The sequence below is a fragment of the Giraffa tippelskirchi genome, chromosome 12 (genome assembly GCF_054371585.1).
Source record: "Giraffa tippelskirchi isolate mGirTip1 chromosome 12, T2T-mGirTip1v1.2.pri, whole genome shotgun sequence".
Taxonomy (NCBI): domain Eukaryota; kingdom Metazoa; phylum Chordata; class Mammalia; order Artiodactyla; family Giraffidae; genus Giraffa; species Giraffa tippelskirchi.
Genome location: NC_137286.1, coordinates 18,300,694 through 18,325,041, shown reverse-complemented (window position 1 = coordinate 18,325,041; position 24,348 = coordinate 18,300,694). Strand labels below are relative to the sequence as shown.

At 35.2% G+C, this 24,348-nt stretch overlaps 2 protein-coding genes across 2 annotated transcripts in view; one reads left to right on the top strand and one right to left on the bottom strand.

Annotated features, from left to right (window-relative positions):
* The window catches only part of LRFN5 (leucine rich repeat and fibronectin type III domain containing 5), a 984,773-nt gene that overhangs the window by 68,708 nt on the left and 891,717 nt on the right, over positions 1-24,348 (top strand). The gene's annotated exons all lie outside the window — the stretch shown is intronic.
* Positions 1-24,348, bottom strand: part of LOC145528563 (uncharacterized) — a 150,037-nt gene that overhangs the window by 37,169 nt on the left and 88,520 nt on the right. Inside the window, exon 8 of the mRNA XM_081547239.1 lies at positions 432-480. Coding sequence (XP_081403365.1) covers positions 432-480 — 49 coding nt within the window. The remainder of the gene's footprint in view (positions 1-431; positions 481-24,348) is intronic.

The following is a 24,348-nucleotide window of genomic DNA, read 5'->3' as shown; positions in this document are numbered from 1 at the left end:
TACTGAAGCTGAAGCTCCAATACTTTGGTCACTTGATGCAAAGAACCAACTCATTGGAAAAGTCCCTGATGCTGGGAAAGATTGAAGGTGGGAGAAGGGGACAACAGAGGATGAGATGGTTGGATGGCATCACTGATGTGATGAACATGAGTTTGAGTAGTCTCCATGAGTTGGTGACGGACAGGGAATCCTGGCGTGCTGCGGTCCATGGGGTCGCAAAGAGTCGGACACGACTGGTGACTGAACAACAGCAAATAGAATGTCCAAGCAGTTGGTTTTGTCTCTTAACTCCCATTATATCAATTAGAAGGTTGCATGTGGTTAAACTTAATTCAAACAGAGTGAGAATTTAATGTGAGCTCAAATTCTGATTTGAAACAATTAGAATGACAAAGTTGACTGTGAAATCGTATAGCACTTAAAAAACTTACCTTAGAGAAAAGGTGAACATAGCTTGATGGAAAGTGTTGAGACTGCTAACTAAAGGAAATAAGAAAATTGTCAAAACCAGGGGGGAAAAGGGAAAAAAACAGGTAATAAGCAATACTAAAAAGAATATGCATGTACCAATACTCAATTTTTTTGTAGCTTTCTATATTCAACTGCTTTAATGTATTTTGGGTTCAGCTATCATTACCTGGTGGCATAACATATCAGCGTGTTGGAAACAATCCAAATTCTGCCATATGCTGATGTCATTTACCTATATTTTTAGTTATCCTTGAGCTAACTGATATTATAGAATTGCTCATTGTGGCAGACTAAGATTTACTTTCCAAATTCGTGAACACTTCTTCCTAAAATACAGGGTAAGAATAGCTTTCATAATTGGGTGTGATGTTAGTTGTGGGTTTTCCATATATACCCTTTATCAGGCTTAGAAAGTTCCAGTTTATTTCTAGTTTGATACAGGTTTTTTTTCTTAAAGAAAATTGGAGTTGCATTTTGTCAAATTTTTTCTTCATCTCAAGATGATACTATATTTTAATAACATAACTTTTAATATCTTCTAACATTGAATGACTTTCAAGTGATAAATCATCATTTCATTCCTGTGATAAATCTTACTTGCTCAAAATTATAATTTTTCCATGTTGGAGTCTAGATACTAATATTTTGTGAATAATTCACATCTATGTTTATGAGGAAAAGTTTTTTTCCTATTTCTTATTGGGATTTGACAGTGCAATCCTGGCCTCATAAAATGAGTTTGGAAACATTTTACCTATCTTTTTCTGAGATATTTTGTGCAGATTTGATAGTATTTCTTTTAAACGTGACTTCGCAAATCAAGCTGCAATGATTATTCAAAGATTATTCAAAGAATAGGTAAAACATATGATGTGGGCTCACAGCAATTTATCTTGTTAAAAAGAGACTTATTTAAGAAAGAGAAACATCATATGCCTATGTAAAGGGAAGTCATCAAATATTCACTTAGGTTAAAAACTGTTATAATGAATGTGCATTTAAGTTATGACTTCTACTGTATTAAGCACATTTTTCAACTTGTGAAATAAATGTTTAATAAAAATATTTTAAATCATATTATTAAAATTTCATGATAGCAAATACATACATCCATACACATAAAAAAATTTGTTGCTGTTTCTTGAATAAGAAAGTTATATTCAGTTAAATATACCAAGTGTGCTATTTATACCTTATTATTTTACATTAATATAATTTTGGATTCTTTTAAAAATTATAATGATAATTTCTTATGTTGCATCCACTCATGTTAAAGCCATATCCAAAATACATCACAATTACTCTGGAAAAAGATTAAATTGACTTTCTATAATAATTCCATTGCATCTTAGAAAATAATCTATTCTGTGATTAAGATCAGCAATGCAATAAGTCAACATTTAGTCCATCTCTTTACAATGAATTACATATCATTTTGACCTAGTTGAATTTATTATGAAATTCATGCTGGAAAATATTTATTTTCCTAATTCCTCTTTGCTACTGAAATACTTTTTCAGCTACAGTTAAATCCATTTGAAACTATCTGGAACCAAATATACTTTTGTAATTTTTTATTTTTAATTACAAATACTTAGAAACTTTTCATGATACAGCTTTTCATGTAAAAGTAACATGCCAATTCAATGAAAAGCTTGACTTTATGTTATTTTTCATACCTCAAAAGTGTAAATGCATTCTATTTAGTGAGGATGCTGGCATACTTAGTCATTTGCTGAGGCAGACAATAAAGTAACAAATTTATTAAAGAAGGCAGAAATCAGAAATCAATATTTTTTAGTTAAAAGTTAATTCTGATAAATGTGTCTATAGTTTAAAGCGAGTACACATACTTTTTAATCTCCATAAATAATTAAAACCACTTGTCAATATTTAAATTTCAAGCATACCCAGATTCTAAACATTGTAGTGATCAAAGACAACCTGATATCCTATTTGATCCTCTCATATGTCATATGTGGTCACTTACACACACACACATCATTCCTTATCCACTTTACCTCATCAAGAAGATGGAAAGAAATAGAAAACAGATAAAGAAATCAACATTTTTGTAGTTTCCAAAACTATAAGTAGAGATATTTCCCAACATATCATGGTATTATGTTCCTAAAATTGTATTTAACTGTAGGATACAAATAATTTTTATTGCTCTATAAACAAATTTTATTTAATCTCATGGAATTTTGTTATTTCATCAATAATCATGCTTCTTTAAGTAACCTCTGTTGTTCATTTTTATGATGTTAAAAATCTCCTCTTTGTTCTTCCAATTTTTTCTCTTAGACAGCTAAATCTTAGCTCTATTTTTAGAATCTCTTCTGATTCTGCACCTTTACATTAGAAGTTCTTATCAGGTCACATGACTTTGCATAATATTTCTAAATGACAAAGTCCAACCAAAGTGATATCTTCAATTCTAGAGTTCTTCCCTGAGCACAGAATAATATATTCAACTGTAACACTTTCCGAAGTGAGGACTTGGGAGTCATTTTTGAGTCAGCCACCCTTCTCTCTTATGATTTCTTGCAGAGTTTGACTTCTACATTTTTCTAATCAAGTCACTTCTTTTCATCTTCACTGCTGCTATTCTTGTTCAAGCCACCAGTACCTCTGAAACTTATTGTTACAATTTCTAGTTCCGTTTTTAATGTCATCTGTCAATGCATTCTCTACACAATAAACTGTTGTGTCTGTTAAAATATTAGATTGTGTCAATCCCCTGCTTCAGTGTTTGCTTTAACTTTTCTTTACTCAGACAAAATTCAAACTTCCATATCACACTTTTATCTAGTTAACATGAGATAATTGTCCTAGTAGTAGACTACAAATAGATAATCATGCTCATTAGTGATATATATATATAATGGTATATATGTAATGAATAAATTGACAAAGTATAAAGCTATTATATGATAATATTAGGAATATTAAGCAGAATGTGGGACTAAAAATCAGGGAATCATAAGAGGGAGAGTAAAAGGGGAAGAGAGAATTAGAGTTCTGTATAATTTCCTGGGACCAGAGACACTTCAAGCACAAGGATACATTTGTATTTCAGAAAGGAACTGGAAAATCATTTACATTATCTCTCTATAGACTTTACTTGAGTGTATGTATGTGTGTGTGTCCATGTCATTTATGCCTTCTCTGGGAAAAAGTTTGTTTTTTTTTTTCTTATTAGATTGAGGGATTGATAAATTTCATAAAATGATCTATGAAGACATGTTCCCACAACCGTTTTCATTCTTTTCTTGAGACTTGCCACTGGGAAATTTGATTTACTTCTGCCATAATACATTAAAATGTGCTATGCTTCTTAATTATCTGCCTTCCAATTAAATCCTCTATTCCCCCTAGAAATTTGTTTCAGCTAGTTTTTAAGGAGAAAATTAATGTGCTAAATAATAAGACCTGAATAGAATGAAATGTTATCATGACATAGAAGTTGAGTGGACTAGAATTAAACACGTTTTTATACTACAAAGAGAGGTTTTGATAATTTCAAGAGCAGTAAGTTTTTAGTTCACTCTAAGCTTCTAAAAAAAGAGTTCAATATCTTACACTGTATCATTTGAAGTATAGATTCCAAAACAATATTCCCCAAAATATTATATTAATTTCTTATTAATGTGCTTTAAGAGGAAATGATAAACTGCTATATGCCTAACAGCACAAATTTGATGATGAAAGGACTTGAAATCATGTGATAAACAAAATTATTGCAGGCATTAAAAGTATTTGAATTTGACATGTTTGTTCTTTTAAGACTAGAATGTTTAACAGATTATTTTTACATATTTAAGGGTGCTGAGGAAAAATAATTTGACTCTTCACCTCTTGATTTGGAGGCATATTTTTTAGAGTCACCAAGTAGTTATTTGAGAAACAAAAGTAAAATTGCAAATCCTCATTATACACTAAATTTTCTATGTAGGTAGAAATCCAAATATCACATATTTGGATTCTTAAAATAAGAATTCTAAAATCTGTTTGCTTTAAATGTCAATGAGTAAACTGAACTCACAGAGAACTGCAAATACCTCACTGATCTTACTAGAAAAGGAATCAGAATACACATTTATTTAACACTCATTAGAACCATTCCCATTTCTTCTTGTACTTTTTAGAGCAAACCTAATTGTTCCTGCTGCCTTGACATTTTTACTACTATATATGCCTCATCAGTTTAAAACATTTACTTCTGTGACTGCTGAACCATTGAGCAAATTGGTTCTTCAGATCAATATTCTTGCTCCAGAAAGGAAAAAGTCATACACAGGTGTTTGGCAATGTTTATTTACTGAAAGCAGTTCATCCTCTACTGTTGATAGTTGGCAAAGTGACACTCCATTTTAGGTCTTTAATCATTGAAACCATTTCCCAAGAAAACTGCAACTTGAGAAAAAGAGTGAAAGCTCAATGTACTATTAAATAAAAATGGCCAATCAGTCAACATAGGCACCCTCACTTCACAGCAATCAGCAACAGCTGTATCCCAATTAAGGCTTTGATTTTGCAGGTGCTCACAGAAGTCTATGTCAAAATAAATCCACTTATTTAAAATGTTTTGAAGCATTATAAAGTCTTTATAGCTAAGTTCAGGCAAAAAATGTGCAGGGATTTTCAGACAACTTATTTATGAATGTGAAGATTCTTGGGTAAAAGAAGGAAATGAGATCAAAACAAGGAAATGTCTTTGGAAAAACATCCTTCTCTTATTAGCTGTAAAGACAGACAGAGAAGGAGAGAGTTTGAATAGCACTACATGCAATTGGTAGAAACAGATGCCACCCTATTCAGTCTACTTCTTAACCACTAATATGGAAATATTCATTTGTAACTATCAAGTTCAACTATGTGTGTACGTCACAGTATATACAGCTAGGATTAAACTTCTTAATTCCTTTTATGTAGATTTTTAATAAATATCATTTACCTATAAACTCTAAAACTATGGTCTTAAAATTTCCTTTAAATAAAAATGACAGGATGATGTTATATAGTACATCCCATTTCCCTCACTCTACTTCTAGAGATTCTGATTTTGTAGGTGTATAATTAATTTTGTCCAAGGAACCTATAATTTTTATCAAATATACCTAGTAATTATGATATTGATGTCCCATTCAACAATTTGAGAAAACCTGCTCTAAATTTTTGCAAATAAAAAAGTCACAGTTTTACATTTTCTTTCAAATATTTGTGTTTTAATAACACTGACTTCCAAAGCAACACATGTTCATTTCCTTACATATACCAAGTGTTTTCTGAGAATATTTTTTTCTGTCTTTGGGTCCAATCACCACGATAATAATGTTTATATCTTTTAAAAAAATAAACATCATTATGAATCTTTACTTATATACATGCCTAGGAAGTTGTAAAGCTTAGTTATTTAATGTTTGCATGGTGCTCTGAAGAAGAGATATTCTGTTTAAGAGCTAAATATTATTGTCGCTATTAAACATCTGTTGTATTCTAGTTAGAGCTGCTGACATTTGACAGCAGCATATGAAATTATTCCCATAGGAATTTATAAGTTATCTGACTTGAACATACCACACAAGATGGCAAGATATTATTGATTTAAGAGAAGAGTTTTAGTTGTCCTTACTACTTTTTAAAAATATTAAGAAAAATTTCAGATAAATTCACATTAGGAATCAAAGCAGCAACACCTTGACTTACAGCTCATCTCTCAACCAAAACGATGCAAGACAGAAGACAATAGAATTATTGCAATTAAAGTGCTGAGAAGAAATAACTGTCAATCTAGAATTGTTTATATAGAGAAAAATTCAAAAATTATTCTTTAAGGTGTTCCATAGTTTCAGGTAGAAAATTAAGTTACTACAACTACTTATTTATCTTACATTTTAGCTGAAGTATAACATAATTTTTATTGATGTGTAAAGGACATCAGTTATAAGTATAAAGCCTAATGACTTTTTACAGTGTTAACATAAAGCATTAAGGAAAACCAAGATCAAGGTGTAAAATATGTTTAGTGCTTTATAAACCTCCATCCTGCCCTGTCCAAATCATTACCTTCCTTAAAGGTAATTGTTTTTATGACTTTAAACACTTTGATCTTAGACTAGTTTTCCTTGATCTTGAGATTTATGTAAATAGAACCATACCTTATACATTCTTTTCTGTCTGGCATCTTTCATTTACCAATATATATATATATGTATGTGTGTGTGTGTGTGTGTATTTATGTGTGTGTATATATATATTTTAAGATTCATGCATGTTTTACATGTAGTGTACAATTTACTGTTTTTATTGTTTTTCACTATACCATGTTACCAATGTTCTAAAACTTATTGTATGATTCTATTACTGTTGATGACCATTTTGGTTGCAGAGAAGTAGTGTGTCATCAGATGTTCTGGTTACCTATGCAGGTGGGGTAGACTCTCTACCCCAAGTTCATTTCAGATGTTGAAATCACATTGATGTACACACGTACCAACTAAATATGAATTTATTACTCACTAGTGCAGCTTGCTGGGGAGAACAGGGTATCGGTCTGAAAATGGATGGCTTGAGAGCACAGGAAACAGCTTCTGGCTCGGGGTTTATATTGGTTAAGGGACAAGGGCTGGGGCAAGAGTTTATGTGAATGAAGTCAGGGCTTGCACTTTAAACCTCCTTCTTGTTCCCAGGAGAAAGCATGCCCCCTTTCTTATCAGTTTGCACTTACATGAAGCAACTGGGTAAGCAGGAGGGTGGACTAAAGTTTGTCAGCAGTCAAACATCACCAATGAGTTACACCAAATCCTGCTGGTTTTAACTCATAGTTAGAAGGGAAGCCATTTAAAGGTATTAAGCAACCAGACTCATGACAATCTGAGTTAGTTCTATGGTGAGTGTTGTGTTGAGAATGGAAAGAAGGTGAATAAAGGAAGATGCCTGAAAGCCAAATATAAGCATTTGCCTTAATTTAGTGAAAGATGGAAGTGGCTTAGAAAAAGAAATTAGCATTGGGTCTGGTGGGAATTGACTGTGTTAATAAAAAACAGGATTTGTTGAGAAGGTTATGCTATGAGCAAGAAAACGTTTGACCCTGAAAAATTGGAAAGAAGAGACTCATGACAACTGATAGAGGGGAATTCTGATACACATGATTTTGAAGGAAAATTTTAAAAAAAGAAGCTATATTTGCCACTGAAATTGGGGGCTTGAATATATAAATATGCAGGCTAGGGCAGATCTTAGCAGAGATAATATTCAAAGGCATAGAACTGGAAATGAGTGTATATAGAAATGACTATTTAAAAAAAAAAACAAACAGTACAAGGGCTGATCCATATGACACTGTGAAGTTCAGAGATCAATTAGACATTGATAAATTAGCAAAGTAAGCTGATAGGCTGGCAGGCCTGGGAGTAAATAAAGTATGTCAGGGATGCAATAATAAACTGTAGGTCCAGCTTCCAGAGGAGAGATGAGAGTGAAACTTGCCTGGAGAAAGTTCAAGAGACAGTAGGACGAGGAACCATTTAGACAAGTGTGTACAGCTGACTTTGAGGAGGAACTTGGCTCTAAGGAAGAAACACATGCATGGTAGCTTTTAAAGGGTTATATTTTTAAGTCAGTGGGAGAAGTAACAGCATGTTTGTCTGTCAATGTGAAATGGTCAGTAAAGTCGGAAAGTTTCTGATGCATGAGCGAGCCGAATTACTTGAATGGGATCTAGACACAAATGACCGTTTGTCCTTTACGAATAACACAAGAATTAAAAGTGTCTAAACAAAATACATTGAAGCATATTAGCACAAATTCAGGAGATGGAGCCATAGATTTTGTGGGAGCTTGTGCAAGTTTTTCTCTGAATTTTCTCTATTCTCAGTGAAATAAGCATCAAAACGACTAACTAAATGATAGGGAAGAATTGTTCAAAGTTTGAGAAGCGAGGGTATGATATAGTGCAGTCCTGAAATTCTAACCCTGTGCATCAGAGCACCCAGACACTGTAACCAACTCACATTGAAAACAATTTTGTTGAAGGACTCACAATGATACTTGATAACTAACAATACTTGATAACTATGCTAACTACTCTGAGTTGAAGTGTTCAGAATTCCAATATTAGATTGTGCTGCATTCCTTTAGATAACATCATTCATTTGCAAAGCTGAGCTTTAGTTGTTGCTTTGTAATGTAAAACAAGTAGTACATGAAAATCAGTGTGAAAGCTGGAAATGAAGGTGGTGGCATCCCGTATAATTCCTAGGATTGAGAAATTGTGCCCCACCCAGCAAGGTTCTCATGTCTTAGTAAGTGATTGTGGTCATTTAAAATTGAAATTACAATGTTTTATTTAAACTTATATGTATATATTTTGTCATTTTTATATAAATCCTATACATTTCTGGGCTTCCCTGGTGGCTCAGTTTGTAAAGAATCTACCTGCAATGTGGAAGACCTGGGTTTGATTGCTGGGTTGGGAAGATCCCCTGGAGAAGGGAATTGGCTACCCACTCCATATTCTGGCCTGGAGAATTCCATGGATTGGATAGTTCATGGGGTGGCAAAGAGTTGGATAAGACTGAGCGACTTTAACTATGCATTTCTTAACATAATAACCTTATAATAATAACTGTTCAGTATTTCTTTTTATCTAAGTGTGCCATGTGAAAATTAGCAAGACACTAAGGATTCTATGAAATGAGAAATTTGAGGTAATTGTGATGGTATCTCCAGCACAGCAGAAGGACCTGCAGACCAGGTGACTTCACAATCTGATGGCTAGATGGCATTATAAGTGCACTGCATGTTCCCAGCCAGAGTTCTGAAGTGAGATGATATATTATGATATTATGTTTTTCTTCAGCCTTTTCAGCTACGCAAATGTAGTGTGTAATTTGAGGATATTTGACTTCAGATTTGTGATGTTCTTCAACCAGTTAAGGTAAGTCATGGAGAAATGACAGGAAGTCAAAAATATATTAAAGGGAGTGATTGCAATGTAAAATATATTGCATTGCAAAAATATATTAAAGGGAATGAGTCCAGTAAATAATATGTTATAGGATCAGAATGGCTTTGGGTTCCACTGATCATGTTATTTAAGATGGATTGAGTAAGAGAGTGAAAGGCACTCAGTCATGTCTGCCTCTTTGGGACCCCATGGACTATAACAGTCCATAGAATTCTCCAGGCCAGAGTACTGGAGTGGGTTGCTATTCCCTTCCCCAGGGTATCTTCCCAACACAGGCATCAAACCCACGTCTCCCACATTGCGGGTGATTCTTTATCATCTGAGCCACCAGCAAGCCCAAGATGGATTGAAGTGAAATAAAAATGAGTGGCAGATTGTTGCTGTCATTGTTCAGTTACTAAGTCATGTCCTACTCTTTGTGACAGCATGGACTACAACACGCCAAGCTTCCCTGTCCAAATTTGCTGGCATATTAAGTGCAGCATTTTAACAGCATCATCTTTGAGGATTTGAAATAGCTCAGCTGGAATTCCATCACCTCCACTAGCTTTGTTTGTAGTAATGCTTCCTAAGGCCTACTTGATTTCACACTCCAGGATATCTGGCTCCAGGTGAGTGACCACACCATTGTGGTTATCCAGGTCAAAAAGACCTTTTTTGTATAGTTCTGTGTATTCTTGCCACCTCCTTTTTATCTCTTCAGTTTATTTTAGGTCCTTCCAGTTTCTGTCCTTTATTGTGCACATCTTTGTATGAAATTTTCCCTTAGTATCTCCAATTTTCTTGAAGAGATATCTAGTCTCTCCCATTCTATCATTTTCCTTTATTTCTTTGCATTGTTCACTTAAAAAGCCTTCCTTATCTCTCCTTGCTATTCTCTGGAACTCTGCATTCAGTTGGGTATGAGTGTGTCTGTGTGCTTAGTTGCTCAGTCATGTCCAACTCTTTGCAACCCCACACACTCTAGCCCACCAAGCTCCTCTGTTCATGGGATCTCCAGGCAAGAATACTGGAGAGGGTAGCCTTTCCCTTCTCCAGGGGATCTTCTCAATCCAGGGATTGAACCCTGGTCTCCTGCCTTGTAGGCAGATTATTTATCATCTGAGCCACCATAGAAGCCCTCAGTTGTATACACCGTTCCCTTTCTCCTTTGCCTTTCACTTCTCTTCTTTTCTCAGCTATTTGTAAAGCCTCCTCAGACAACCATTTTGCCTTCTTGCATTTCTTTTTCTTTGGGATGATTTTGGTCACTGCCTCCTATACAATGTTACAAACATCTGAAGGCCAGTAAATAATATGTTATAGGGTCAGAAGGGTTTAAGGTTCCACTGAGTTCAAGGAGTTGTATTCTGTGCATGAGAATGAATGGAAATGAGAGCAAGATCCTGGCATTATCAGTTATAAACAGTTATAAGGTCTGTGTATAAAAATAAATATCTTAGGAAGAGTGAAGAATGAAAGTAGATTTATTGGATGTCAAACTTGGAGTTTATTGAAGTTAGCTCAAGAGAAATTGGGAGTAGAAACTTGAAAATAGCAAGCATAAACAACTGTTTTGAAGAAAAGATTCATTCTTGTGGGAAAGAAAGACAAGATAATAGAGAGATAGAAAGTTAAGAATATAAGAAATGACTTTCTAGTATGACTTCTGCAAAGTACCTGCGTTTGAATGAGTACTTACCATAGTTATAGAAAATACACTTAATAAACCAAAAGATATATAATAGAGTTGTTTTGATAATCATATTTGTGGCTAGAAAGGATGATTATAAATTAGTATATTTTGATATGCTGTAGTAAAATATTTTTAGTGTGTGCATGATTTAATACTATTAAATAACATATGCTTATACTTCCAATGATGGACAAATATGTCTGCTTCATTCATGTAGATGATTTTCTGTCTATACATATACCATGGTTGGATGGCATCACTGACTCAATGAACATGAGTTTGAGCAAACTCAGGGAGATAATGAAGGACAGAGAAGCCTGGCTTGCCACAGTCCATGGGGTCGCAGAGTTGGACACTACTTAGTGACTGAACAGTAACAATACTTTCATTTACAAAAAAGTGTATTTTTAATTCACTATTTTAAGGTTTTTCTTTTCCAAACTAATTGAATAAGTTTATTTTCATTGTTTTAGTGTTCTTTCCAGCTAAATAAATAGCTTCTGAAATAGCAGAAATATTTGTACTTCTCATCAAAGAAAATAAGTAAAATAAATTTCATCCTCCATAGGTAATTGCCCTACAAAAATTCTAATATACTAGTAACTGAATGCATAGCATGAACAGAAGGAACTGTGAAGTAAAGCACTGCAGCATCATAATTTGGCTCATTGATGTATGTCTTAAGATCTATAAAATAGAAACTTCTACAATGAATAAGGTGAATGAAATTAAATGAATTCATAATATAAACAAAAAAAGGCAGTAGAATTCAAGTTATTGTAGAGAAGTGCAAAATTAGCACAGGGAAAATTTCATTATAATAGTTTACTGTATTTACTATATATAATTTTATTGAGCATAAAATTATATATAGTAAATATTTTTAAAGCTCTTATAAACATAGACTAAAATCATAGACTGCAGGGTCTATTATCTTACCACTTTATCTCTGATTACATTCATTTCAGCATGATATTTAATATAAGAATCATCCTCAAAAATAATCATCCACAAATATCTTCTCCACTGGGAGGATTTGTGAGTTCTTTTTTAGATGATTAAAATCGGATTTTTGTAACGTTTGAGTGAGTAACACACAGAATTGAGAAATACATTGAATATGGTCTGAGAGATAATTTGAGCAGCTGGGAAAATCATCTAGGGTGGGTCAGAGTTTCTAGGGTTTAATGTGTGACGAGAAAGAGTAATTTAAGATGATAATTATTTAAATTCGACAGATATAGCTTTTGAGGTAAAAACATATGGACACTAGACCCAGAACAGTGTGGTAATTAATAAGAATACAGAAAGATCAAGTTAAAAATAAATTTCCCACTTCATAATTTTGCTGAAAGTGGAAGTGTTAGTCGCTCAATCCTGTCTGACTCTTTGGGACCCCATGGAATGTAGCCCTCCAGGCCATGGAATTCTCAATGGGAATTTGTTTTAATAAATTTTAGATGGCAGTCTTAGCATTAAAATTCTGTCCATGGAATTCTCCAGACAAGAATACTGGAGTGGGTAGCCATTGCCTTCTTCAGGGGATCTTCCTGACCCAGGAATCAAACCGAGGTCTCTTGTATTGCAGTCAGATTCTTTACCATCTGAGACACCATGGAAACCTCATTTTTTTTTTTTTTTTCTTTTGCCTAAGCAAGAATACTTAACCTCTTGCAAAATAACTTTTTAAAAAGAAATAAACCACTGATCAGGGTGTGTCTATTTTATGAACTTTCTCATTTGATCAGGGCTTTGGATCCAGAAATAATTTTAAATGGTCAAAATGATAATATTGTGTCACTTTAAAAAGAGAACCATAAGTTTCAAGATTGTGTCAGTGATTATATATAAGGATTAAGGATTTAAGATTTACAATGAGAAGTTATATAAATAACTGACTAAATGAAAACAAATTTTAGATTTGTATATGGAGAAATATTGAAAATAAAATGTTCAGATTAGTAGTGAGTAGAAGTAACTGCTATCTTGCTGAAGACAAACTCAGGTAATTCATATTCTAGTACCCTATTTCATGGGCTTCCCAGGTAGCTCAGCTGGTAAAGAATCTGTCTGCAATGCAGGAGACCCTGATTCGATTCCTGGATCGGGAAGTTCCCCTAGAGAAAGGATATGCTACCCATTCCAGTATTCTTGGGCTTCCCTGGTGGCTCAGACAGTGAAGAATCTACCCAGGATGTGGGAAACCTGGATCCAATCCCTGGGTTGGGAAGATACCCTGAAGAAGGGAAAGGCTACCCGCTACAAGTATTCTTGCCTGGGGAATCCCCATGGACAGAGGAGCCTGGTGGGCTACAGTCCATGGGGTCACAAAGAGTTGGACACGACTGAGCAACTAAGCACAGCACAACCCTGTTTCACATACATTATAGAATTCAGTTTTAGGAAGAATCGAATTATTCTTTTGTCTTCAGGCCTTAGGAAAGGAAATGAAAGCAAACTATTTTCTTGTTTAGGAAAGCCAATATGCATAGTATTTAAAATTTTGCGAAGTATTTTAATATGTATATAATATTTAAGTTTCCCATAGATGTATTTAAATAACCTATTTTAAACCACTTTTTATGTTGTTAATTAGAAACTTACAAAATTTCATCTAATAGTAGAATATTAGAGTAGAAAAAGGTAGATAACTTTTATCACGCTGTATTCTTACAGAGTTTTAATGCTAAGACTGGCATCTAAAATTTATTAAATTCCTATTGAGAATAGAGGAAGGATGGAAAAACTTCATTAAAACTTATTTCATAATTTATTTAACATTTTAATGCATATGGCCCCCAAAATGGAAAGCAGCATAATTATTTTTTCTGAATGCATTTTACCGTGGAATTCACTTGTCTGACAGATTTCCAGGGTACCTATGAATTCTTTTAATCCTCCCAAAATCTGAATTTCTTTTATGCCCGATTTTTTTTTGAAAATTACTTTCTATGTATCTTTATCATAGTCTTGAGATGTTCAACTCTTACAAGTGAGACTATGAAGAAAATATTTCCTCACTGTATGATTTGTAAAGGAAAAGAACAGATCTATCTAGAGAAAAAAAAAAAAGGTGTAAAATGGAAACCTCGGTAGAACTAGAATTTTTGCGATGAAGCTCTGTAAAAGTAAAGGAAATTGGAGAAAATTTATATTGAATTTGAGGATTGTACTCATATCTTTTGATTTGGGTAGCTGTGATGTTTGGACAAAAGGCTATTACAGGGTACAGTCATATTCTGAGGTTTCCTAACAAAAATTATTAAATGTGCCATTGCCATAGAAAAAGTAACTTGTTAAAATATATACATTTGCAAATATGAATTTCCCTCCAGTGGATTAATAATTAAAGTAATTTACATTCTCACAGAATTTATACAATACAACTGTTTTTATAGTCTGGGGATCATGTGAAAAAAGAAATACAATACTATAATGGAAATGGAACCCCTAGTACTGTTTCGTGCAAGGTCTGCACAGACATGTGGTAGCTTTGAATCTAGAACATTTCTGTGAAAGGAAAAGTCAATGGATTGATTCGTATAGAAGTAAAAGGTGTATTTACAAACTTATCTTTAAAACTACATTTGCTTACCATGAAGCAACATGAGGCAAACCAAAATGGAGGGACATCCCACAAAAGACCTAATTAGTACTCTTTAAAAATATCAAAGTCCTGGTGATCAAGGAAAGCTTGAGAACTATTAGAGATTAGAGAAGATCCAAGAGACCTGACTGAATACAACATGATACCGCAGATTGTGTCCTGGAACAGGAAAAAAAAAAAAAAATTTAGTTGAGAAATCAAATCCAAGTCTGTAGTTTACTTCAAACTACATATCAAATTAATGTCTGTTTTGATAAATATACCATGGTTATATAAGATTTTGAGATTAGGAGAAACTGATGGAAGGGTATATGGAAATTCTTAGTATTATTAAGTGAGTTTCAACAAATCTAAAATTATTTCCAACTATTTTTTTAATTTATTTATTTGTAATTGAAGAATAATTGCTTTAAAATATTGCATTGGTGTTTGTCATATATCAACACGAATCAACCATAGCTATGCATATTGCTGTTTCTTCTACATTTCTTTTTTCTCCTTTTTGAACATTAGAACCTTTAGCATGTAAGTTATAATCATCTAAAATGTTGTCTGTTACTTCATATTTTGTCAGTTACAAATTTTATCTGTTACTTTGTTGCTTGTCTTTTTCATCTGTTATTCTTACTTTTCAGTATGCCTCATAACTTTTGTTGAAATCTAGCAGTATTGCACCGCTATATGTTACTCGGCTCTTAACCCGGTGGGGAGAGGCCGGTCAGTGGCGCAGGGGAGGCGGGGGAGGAGGTGACGGTGGAATTCTTTCTGACCCAGCCTTCCTCTAAGTCAGGCCCCGTGACCCTAGGTTTGCTGCTGTGGCTTCCTGGTTCTCCTGTCACTCTTCCGCTGAATCTCTGCCTTATATTTTTGCCCCTCCTCCTTTTCCATTGCAGAGATCAAAAGTGCTACTCAGACGCCCAGATAAATTTCCCATCCTAAGTAAATCTTTCACATCCACCCTAAGAAAGTTCCCAAGGCCAACCACACCACTCTCAACTTCTGTTTTCTCATAGGTATTACCCAGACAAAGGCCTCTATATGGCACATATAGAAAGTTCTTCAGTTAAAATTGTCCTGCGAGGTATTTATTTCCTTCTGTCTTCCATTTCTGGACGTGGATGTCCTTGTAAATAGATAACTGAACAGATTGGTTAAAAGTGTATAGATGTAAATTTTGAGCTGTGTATTTAAGAACTAGATTAAAAAACTTGCCAAGGAAGTATAGAGACTCAAGGCAATTGTGAGAGCAGTAGCGTTTTTTTTTTCTTTTCTTTTTTAAAAATTTAATTGTTTAAAAAAATGTACAGTGTTGTGCTGGTTTCTGCCATACAACAGCACAAATCAGCCATAATTAGACATATATCTCCTCCCTCCCTAGCTTCCCCCCATCCCATCCCTTCAGGTCGTCACAGAGCACCAGACTGGCTCCCTGTGCTACACAGCAACTTCCTACCTTCTCACCAGCTATCCATCTCATACCCAATAGTGTATATATGTTGATGCTACTTTCTCCCTTTGTCCCATTTTCTCCCTCCTCAACTGTGTTCATAAGTCCATTCTCTATATCTGCGTCTCCTTTCCTTCCCTACACATAATGAGTGGATAAATAAGATGTAGTACATATGTATAATGGAATTGATGCAGCCGTGAAAATGAATTTGAGTCAGTTCTACTGAGGTGGATGAACCTAGAGCCTGTTATACATACAGTAAGTCAGAAAGAGAAAAATGAATATACTATTTAATGCATATGTATGGAATCTAGAAAAGTGGTAAGGAATATTGAAAGTAGTAGCTTTGAGGCACTAAATCACATGATCCACTTGTGAGGTGATAAGGGATTCAACAAGTTGGAGCCATGGTAACTGGAGAGAGAGAGAGATAAACCATATTTTTCAGAGACTTATATATTATGTTCTAGAATAAAAATGAGCTTAATGAAGTATCTGGCTGTCTTCATGTATTTGGGTAATTTTTTTTAAATTTTCAAAAGATAGTCTTAACAGCAGTGTGAGGCTATAACATCAAAAACAAGTTTTAAAATTCACTTGTTATGTTGGTATTGACAGTAGAGTTAATTGTTAATTTATTTAAAAAAAAAACATTTGTGCTTCTAACATAAGCTGGATGCTGTGTTATTTCAAATAAATGTTTAGTTTAAAAATAAAACTTCTTTTTTAAAGGAATTTAGAAAGGAATAGATGAGGTACATGGAAAAATAGGAAATTACAGTACTCTGAAAAATGCCTCATCAGTAATAAGAAGTCACAGGTCCTTCTAATAGTAATTTATGACACTTTCAAAATATCTTTTTAATTTTGATTTATCTTTAAATCAGTCTATGATTTTTAAATTAAAAAAAATATGTATGTATGTATGTATTTATGGCTGTGCTGGGTCTTCATTTCTGCATGGGCTTTCTCTAGTTGTGGCGAGTGGGGGCTCCTCTCTAGTTGCAATACTCAGGCTTCTCATTGTGGTGGCTTCTCTTGTTGCATAGCGTAGGCTCTATCTAGAACAAACAGGCTTCGGTAGTTGCAGCTCATTGGCTCCAGAGTGCAGACTCAGTAGTTGTGGCAAGGGCTTAGTTACCTCCTGGCATGTGGGACCTTCCGGGACCAGGGATAAAATTCATGTCCCCTCAATTGGCAGGTGGATTCTTAACCACTGGACTATCAGGAAAGTCTTAAGCCAGTCTATTATTAAAATCAGGTATACAATTAAAAATGCTTTTATATTCCCTTAAAATATGTACTCTGATCTATTAAAATGTGGCTTTCTTTAGCATTCAAAATATGTTATTGATTTAGAAATAGTGAGAATAATGAACATTTGCTTAATGATATTAATAGTATGGAAAGAATGGGGCTTCCGAGGTGGTACAGTGGTAAAGAATCTGCCAACCAATGCTGCAGACACAGGAAACACAGGTTTGATCCCTGGGTTGGGAAGATCTCCTGGAGTTGGAAATGGCAATCCACACCAGTATTCTTGCCTGGAAATTCCATGGACAAAAGAGCCTGGGGGGCTACAGTCTCTGGAGTTGCAGAGAGTTGGACACATCTGAGCACTGAGCATGTGTGCACTATGGAAAGAATAGAATTTATGAAAACATTAGGGCACAAGTAATTATTGATGAGCAAGGATGGACATGTACATAAAATGCTGCTTCTCTGAGGAAAATAATATAAAGTTATAAAATATGTAAGATATTTATTGAACTATGACCACTGGGTACAGTTAAACTCTTTTGAGTAAGATATGAAAGAGACATAGCAATGAATATTTCAGCGCCTGCTATTTAACTGAATTATAAACTTCTTAAGTGATCTCTATTTAGGCAAGAAACTGTTAACAAAATCAAGTTCTGAAATAGTCTGCTACAAAAAAAAATCTTCAGAAATAGTCTGCTGCAAAAAAATCTTCAGAAAATGAATAATCAAGAGACTATCCTATTGAGAATATTGAAGCCTGATGCTGCTTTGTACAATGGCTATGTTAAAAAGAAAATTACTTTCGACCAACAATAAACAATCCTTGTGAAATGATTGCTTACATTTTAATTTGCTAGCTAGTACTTTGTTTACAGTATGAGAAAAAGCAGGTTCCAAAGCCCCTTTTCAAAATGTGCCTAATGATCTGCGAGAACACAGATATATCTATTGTAACAAGTTGTGCAGTTCTGTGCAATAGCTGGAGGTAAGAGTGATCTTGTGATAATCTACTATTTACTGACAGACCAAAATATATCTTTGAGAAAAACTGCCATTATTTCCTTCACAGATGAAGTCCAATATCCTTGAAGCAGAAGTTGTATCTGAAGAAGCTATGTATGAACCCAATTCAAAGCAAGTAGACAAATAAGATGTTAAACAGCAAATGCTGGCATTAGGAGACAGTTACTTAGTTTTCAAATATTTTTCTTGTGGCTTTTGGAATTATGAATAGATTGGAGCAGTATGTGTGCATATGTCATCTAATTAAAAATAAAGATATACACCATAGGTAATAACGTGGCTCATTTCAGAAAAAAAGACTTTCAAACACGGTTGACTAGAACTGAAGCAAAATACCTTACAGAGAAGAAAGAAGGAACATACACTCTGGCTAAAAACAAACAAACAACAGCAACAAAAACAGAAAGCAAATAAAATCAAAATCAAGACAAACCAACCTGCCAAAGGAACCTAAGACAAAGAAAAGACAAAGCAATCCTAGGAATAGTGAGTCTACTAGAACATGACAGATTACTAAAATTAGATGATAGAGATTAAGCAGAAACTTAAATACACAAGATAACAGCTGAAGGAAGTATGAATATCATAGGGATCTTGAGAGCCCAGTCATTTCTGCAACTCTGAACCATAATGGTGCTAATGTGTATGCTAGGATGTGGTAGGGAACTGAGATGTTATCATCACCATATTAAAAAGATTAAATAATTTTCATGACCAAAGCATTGAACTAAGTACCGATATTATTGAAAAGGATAAAAACGAGGAAAAAACTGGCTTTTGTTATTTGCATGTATGAGTGGAACAAAGATAGGCTAATATCCTAATTTAGTCTGCCTAAACTGGGAGTTCTGCCCACTGCTGGCCTTTCTGGGATTCCAGTTTCTGGCCAGCAGGGCAACTGAAGGAAAATTTTTTTCCTCAGCCTGGACAGCAGTCAGCCTCTTGTAAGCAAGGCTAGTCACTTTCATCCTGCCTTCCAAACAGGTTTTCCTAAAGAAACAACTGGAAACATAGAATACAGTGTCAAACTTAATAAATTGTCTTTAATTTGCTCTATTAATGTATTTGGTAAATTTTGAAAATGACTAATAATTTATGCTAAACATATTTTTTCATTTAAATAATGCTGCTTTCTTAGTTGTTATTTATAAAAGTACAAGAAACTGTATAATGCACTTGATATTAAGAAAGTACAGTATAAATCACAATAAGTGAGCTTCCTAAGGCTAAAACAATGTTTCAACACAAAAATATTTAGCACAGAAATATTGCTTCTACCAGACATGATGGAGCAAAAATATGTTTTAAACTAGATTTAATAATCTGCTTACTAAATTTGTTACATGGTACACACAGCTTTTTCCCATTTTGTTCAAAAACATGGATATATTGAATAGAAGTTTCTAATTTTATTCCCTGCTTTCAAAAATATTTCTTTTTTGCTATTAAGAATTGTTGCATTGACTATTTTTCTTCTAGTATTTTTCTCCTAGTATTTTTCTCAATATTGTAGCTTTAGATACATTTACTGCAATGACTTGGTATATTTCATAATCCAGCATTTATTGAAAAAAATTATTTTCACTATTCTGTTTCTTCAATTGCATCATGCTGCTGCTGCTGCTAAGTCGCTTCAGTCGTGTCCGACTCTGCGCGACCCCGTAGACAGCAGCTCACCAGGCTCTGCCGTCCCTAGGATACTCCCAAGAATACTGGAGTGGGTTGCCATTTCCTTCTCCACAGTTGCATCATACGACTGTTTATAATACATGAAACTTGATGGTAAAAACCTTTTACTCACACTTCGTCACCTCCTAACAGCTGAAGAGACTGTAATCGCACAGTTTTTAAGGCACGTTTCAGCATTGAATGGAGGTCTAGACATGAGGGGTGGAGAATCACCAAGTGTGATTGATGAGAGGGGCAAATCAGAGTTTCTGAACAAAATAAAGCCTCTAATGAATGTCAGATGGATAAAGAGTCTCATGGCTGTCCTCAGTACCTCCTAAAAAGTTGTAGCTCAACATCCGTTACCTTTGAGATGATTTTGACTTGTGTTCACATGCCCTGTGCTGAGTTGTTCTTAGTCTTTCGGTCGTATCTGACTCTTTGTGACAACATGGACTGTAGCCCACCAGGCACTTCTGTCCATGGGGATTCTCCAGGCCAGAATACTGGAGTGGATTAAAATGCCCTCCTCCAGGGGATCTTCCCAACCCAGAGATCGAACCCAGATCTCCCACCCTGTGGGCAGATTCTTTACTGTCTGAGCCACTAGGGAAGCTTGGTCACATGCCCTAACTCCATCCACATAAACTTAAAAGGGGCACAGTAAAATATATGGAAGAAAAATTCCATTCATTCTCTTTCCCCCATGCTTTCCATTTCCTTCCATAGTTCTTTTATTATATCTTAGGTCATGGTTAAGGAATATGATATATGGCATGTGAGCTAAGATGCTTCAGTCTTAGCTGACTCTTTGTGAACCTATGGACCATACCCTTCCAGGCTTCTCTGTCCATGGAGTTTTCAAGTGGGTAGCCATGCCCTCCTTCAGGGGATCTTCCAAACCCAAGGATCAAACCCACATCTCTTGCATCTCCTGCATTGGCAGGTGGGTTCTTTACCATTAGCACCACCTGGGAAGGCCATGATATATAACACAATATTTCAAATATTACATCAACTTTTCAATGCAAATGGGTGATAAGAGACTCGGATCACACCCTCTGGCTTTGCCAGATGGTGTCGTGGTAAAGAATCTGGCTGCCAATGCAGGAGACACAAGAGACGCAGATTCAATCCCTGGGTTGGGAAGATCCCCTAGAGGAGGAAATGGTAATCCACTCCAGTATTCTTGCCTGGACTATCTCATGAACAGAGGAGCCTGGCAGGCTACAGTCCGTAGGGTCACCGAGTCAGCACGACTGAGCGACTCAGCACTCCACACCATTAGTATATATTTTGATTTATCCAAGATACTGACTCATTCAGCCTATCCTCACAAAGCTTTCCCTGACTCCTAGCTCCAGCATGTGCAACCTGCTGCACGTTATCCTGTCCTAAGGTAGGGTGATGCAAAAGCTCAGGAAAAGCTCAGTTCTTCTAGAGTAACAATCTTTTTATACTAACCTATTGCTGAGGAGTAACTTTCATGAACAACCTGTATGCTTCCTGGTAAGGAAACCGTTTTTCTTGTTTTGACCATCACAATCAACAGGTACACATCATCACTTAAGTTAACTATTTTGTTGCACCCTGCAGGCCTGTATGCCTTCTAGTTGCCTAGCCTGGAAGGGCCAAGAGACAACCACACAGATGTCAATGATTTATTGGATAGGGAATCTTACAAATCTGAAACAAAGGTCCTGAGGTGACACCTCACTTTGGACAGCAGCTGTCAGGCAGAACCCAGCAGTAATCATCACTACACAGAGGAGAAGGAGACTATCATTCATAGGGAGACTTGTCATCCGGTTGGCTCATCAGTTACCAGGAAAGCCAGCCGCTGGGGCAGGGTGCAAGCATGTAGGCAATTAACAATTAAGCCCTATAATTAAGAGGATTGGATAGTCATGTGAGTGAGGCAGGGCCTGGTCAAGCACAGGATGTACAGAGAGCTGCTGCTGCTAAGTCGCTTCAGTCGTGTCCAACTCTGTGCGACCCCAGAGACGGCAGCCCACCAGGCTCCCCCGTCCCTGGGATTCTACAGGCAAGGACATTGGAGTGGGTTGCCATTTCCTTCTCCAATGCATGAAAGTGAAAAGTGAAAGTGAAGTCGCTCAGTCGTGTCCGACTCTTCGCGACCCCATGGACTGCAGCCTACCAGGCTTCTCCGTCCATGGGATTTTCCAGGCAAGAGTACTGGAGTGGGGGGGGGGGTTGCCTTCTCTGGTATGGAGAGCAGTCATCCTGAAAAGCCAGACCATACAGTAGCAGAGGAGCACCCAAACCCAGGTACTTCTTTATCTCTTATTTTAGTTTTTAAACAATTTCAAAGTGCCATTTAACTTTAGTTCTTTATGGAAACTGTTGTGTAGATTTGTTTGTAGTTAAATAATCTCTGTAAATCCAGCTTTTCCACTGACTTTCCTTGTGTAAATTTGGTGAATTGTGTCATTGAACTTGTAATATGTATTCTACCTAGAGGTAGGCTCTCTAGGGCCCATAGTTGCATAGAGCTATCACTTTGTTTTCGGAATTGAACCATCAAGCTCTGTACTAGGAATCTTGGCTTCAGGAGAGCTCAAAGCAGAAATTCCCAGCAGGGATTTTATGCCTTTCTAATCGCATAGGCAAGTCAGGCTATCTAAACTGTTATGCTAAATAAAAATCATTAATAAGCAAGGTGACCTTGGGGGTTGCCATAGGAACTTCTGATTTCTAAAAGCACATCTTAAATTCCATTGTCCTTATGATGGCCGAGTCAAAACCAGACATCCAGGCCTTCCCCGTGAAGGCAGAGGTTTTTTTTCAGTTCTGCTGTAGATCAGCTCTATGCTACACAAATGTTTGTTAGCTTGTAAGTTGACACCAGATACACTTTATACTTTGTAAGAAATTTTCGTGTTCTGTCCTACCTTATGAATTCTGACAGGGTTACAATTACTGTTATAAGAGATTATAAACAACATAACATAGTCTTACTCTGAGAAAACAAAATTATATGTATCTACATATATATATACTCAATAATACAGCAATATCCTACTCATAGAACTTTGGGTGTGTGCTCAATTGTGTCTGATTCTTTGCAACCACATGTATTATAGCCCACCAGGCTCCTCTGTCTATGGAATTTTCCAGGGAAGACTACTATAGCGGGTTGCCATTTCCTACACCAGGGGATCTTCCTGACCCAGGGATTGAACTCATCTCTTATGTCTCCTGCATTGGAGGAGAACTTATGTGTGGCATAAGCTCTATGCTACATATAGAACTTACTTTAGGTTTAAAACATTTCAGTCAGCTCTTATTTTTCTCTAAAATTTATAAGTTATTAACATAAAGTTAATAATTTACTAACAGACATAAATATTCAAATTGGATCTGTGCTAAAAGAATTAAGTGCCAAATGTACAGTAATTTTGCTTTGAAGAGTTTAAATGCCTCGTGAATTTTTTTTTTGTAATTTTTCTGATAAAAAGATGCCAGACTAAATCTGAGCATGGTCAAAATGACTTAACTGAATTTCTAGTCTCAGTTTTTTTCTTACTGTAATATTTTTGCCTTTTTCTCTGCTCAAACCATCCACCATCACATGTCATTGGTAAATTCAAAAATACATAAACTGAGCTAAATTTACCATATATGTAATGTCAAATACACACTAAACTCAAAATACATTAAATTCAACTGTGGTGGGAAGCCATGGAAGTAAAAGTGAAATTTTAGCTACCTTCAGTAGCTAAAGCCTAGATGCTGAAAACACCTGAGTCGTTCTATTACTGATGAACCACCACAAAAGATAGTTGAATGCAGCTGAATTTAATTGAAAGGCTTTTGAGGTGAGTTTCTTTCAAAGCAAACTGATGATATTGAAAACTTTGCAGTCTGTGGAGTTGATTGTTTGAAGTTTATCAGAAAGAATTCAGTTGGCACATTTACTCAGTTACACTGGGTCACTTCCAAGGTTTTGTGTGTGTGTGTGTGTGTGTTTATGAAATAAATCTTACTATTTGAATTAATATGTTTGAAAATTTGCATCTGTCTGCTTAAAGTGATAACGATTAAGAATAAAAAAAGTGAATTTTAAATGTTTACAAAAATAGTGTAGCTAAATTCCATCAATTTGAGATGTTAGATGCAGTGTTTTATATCTTCCTATATAAAAAATAAAAATCTTTATAAGTTAAAAAAAAGTACTTCACTTTCAATGATGGCAT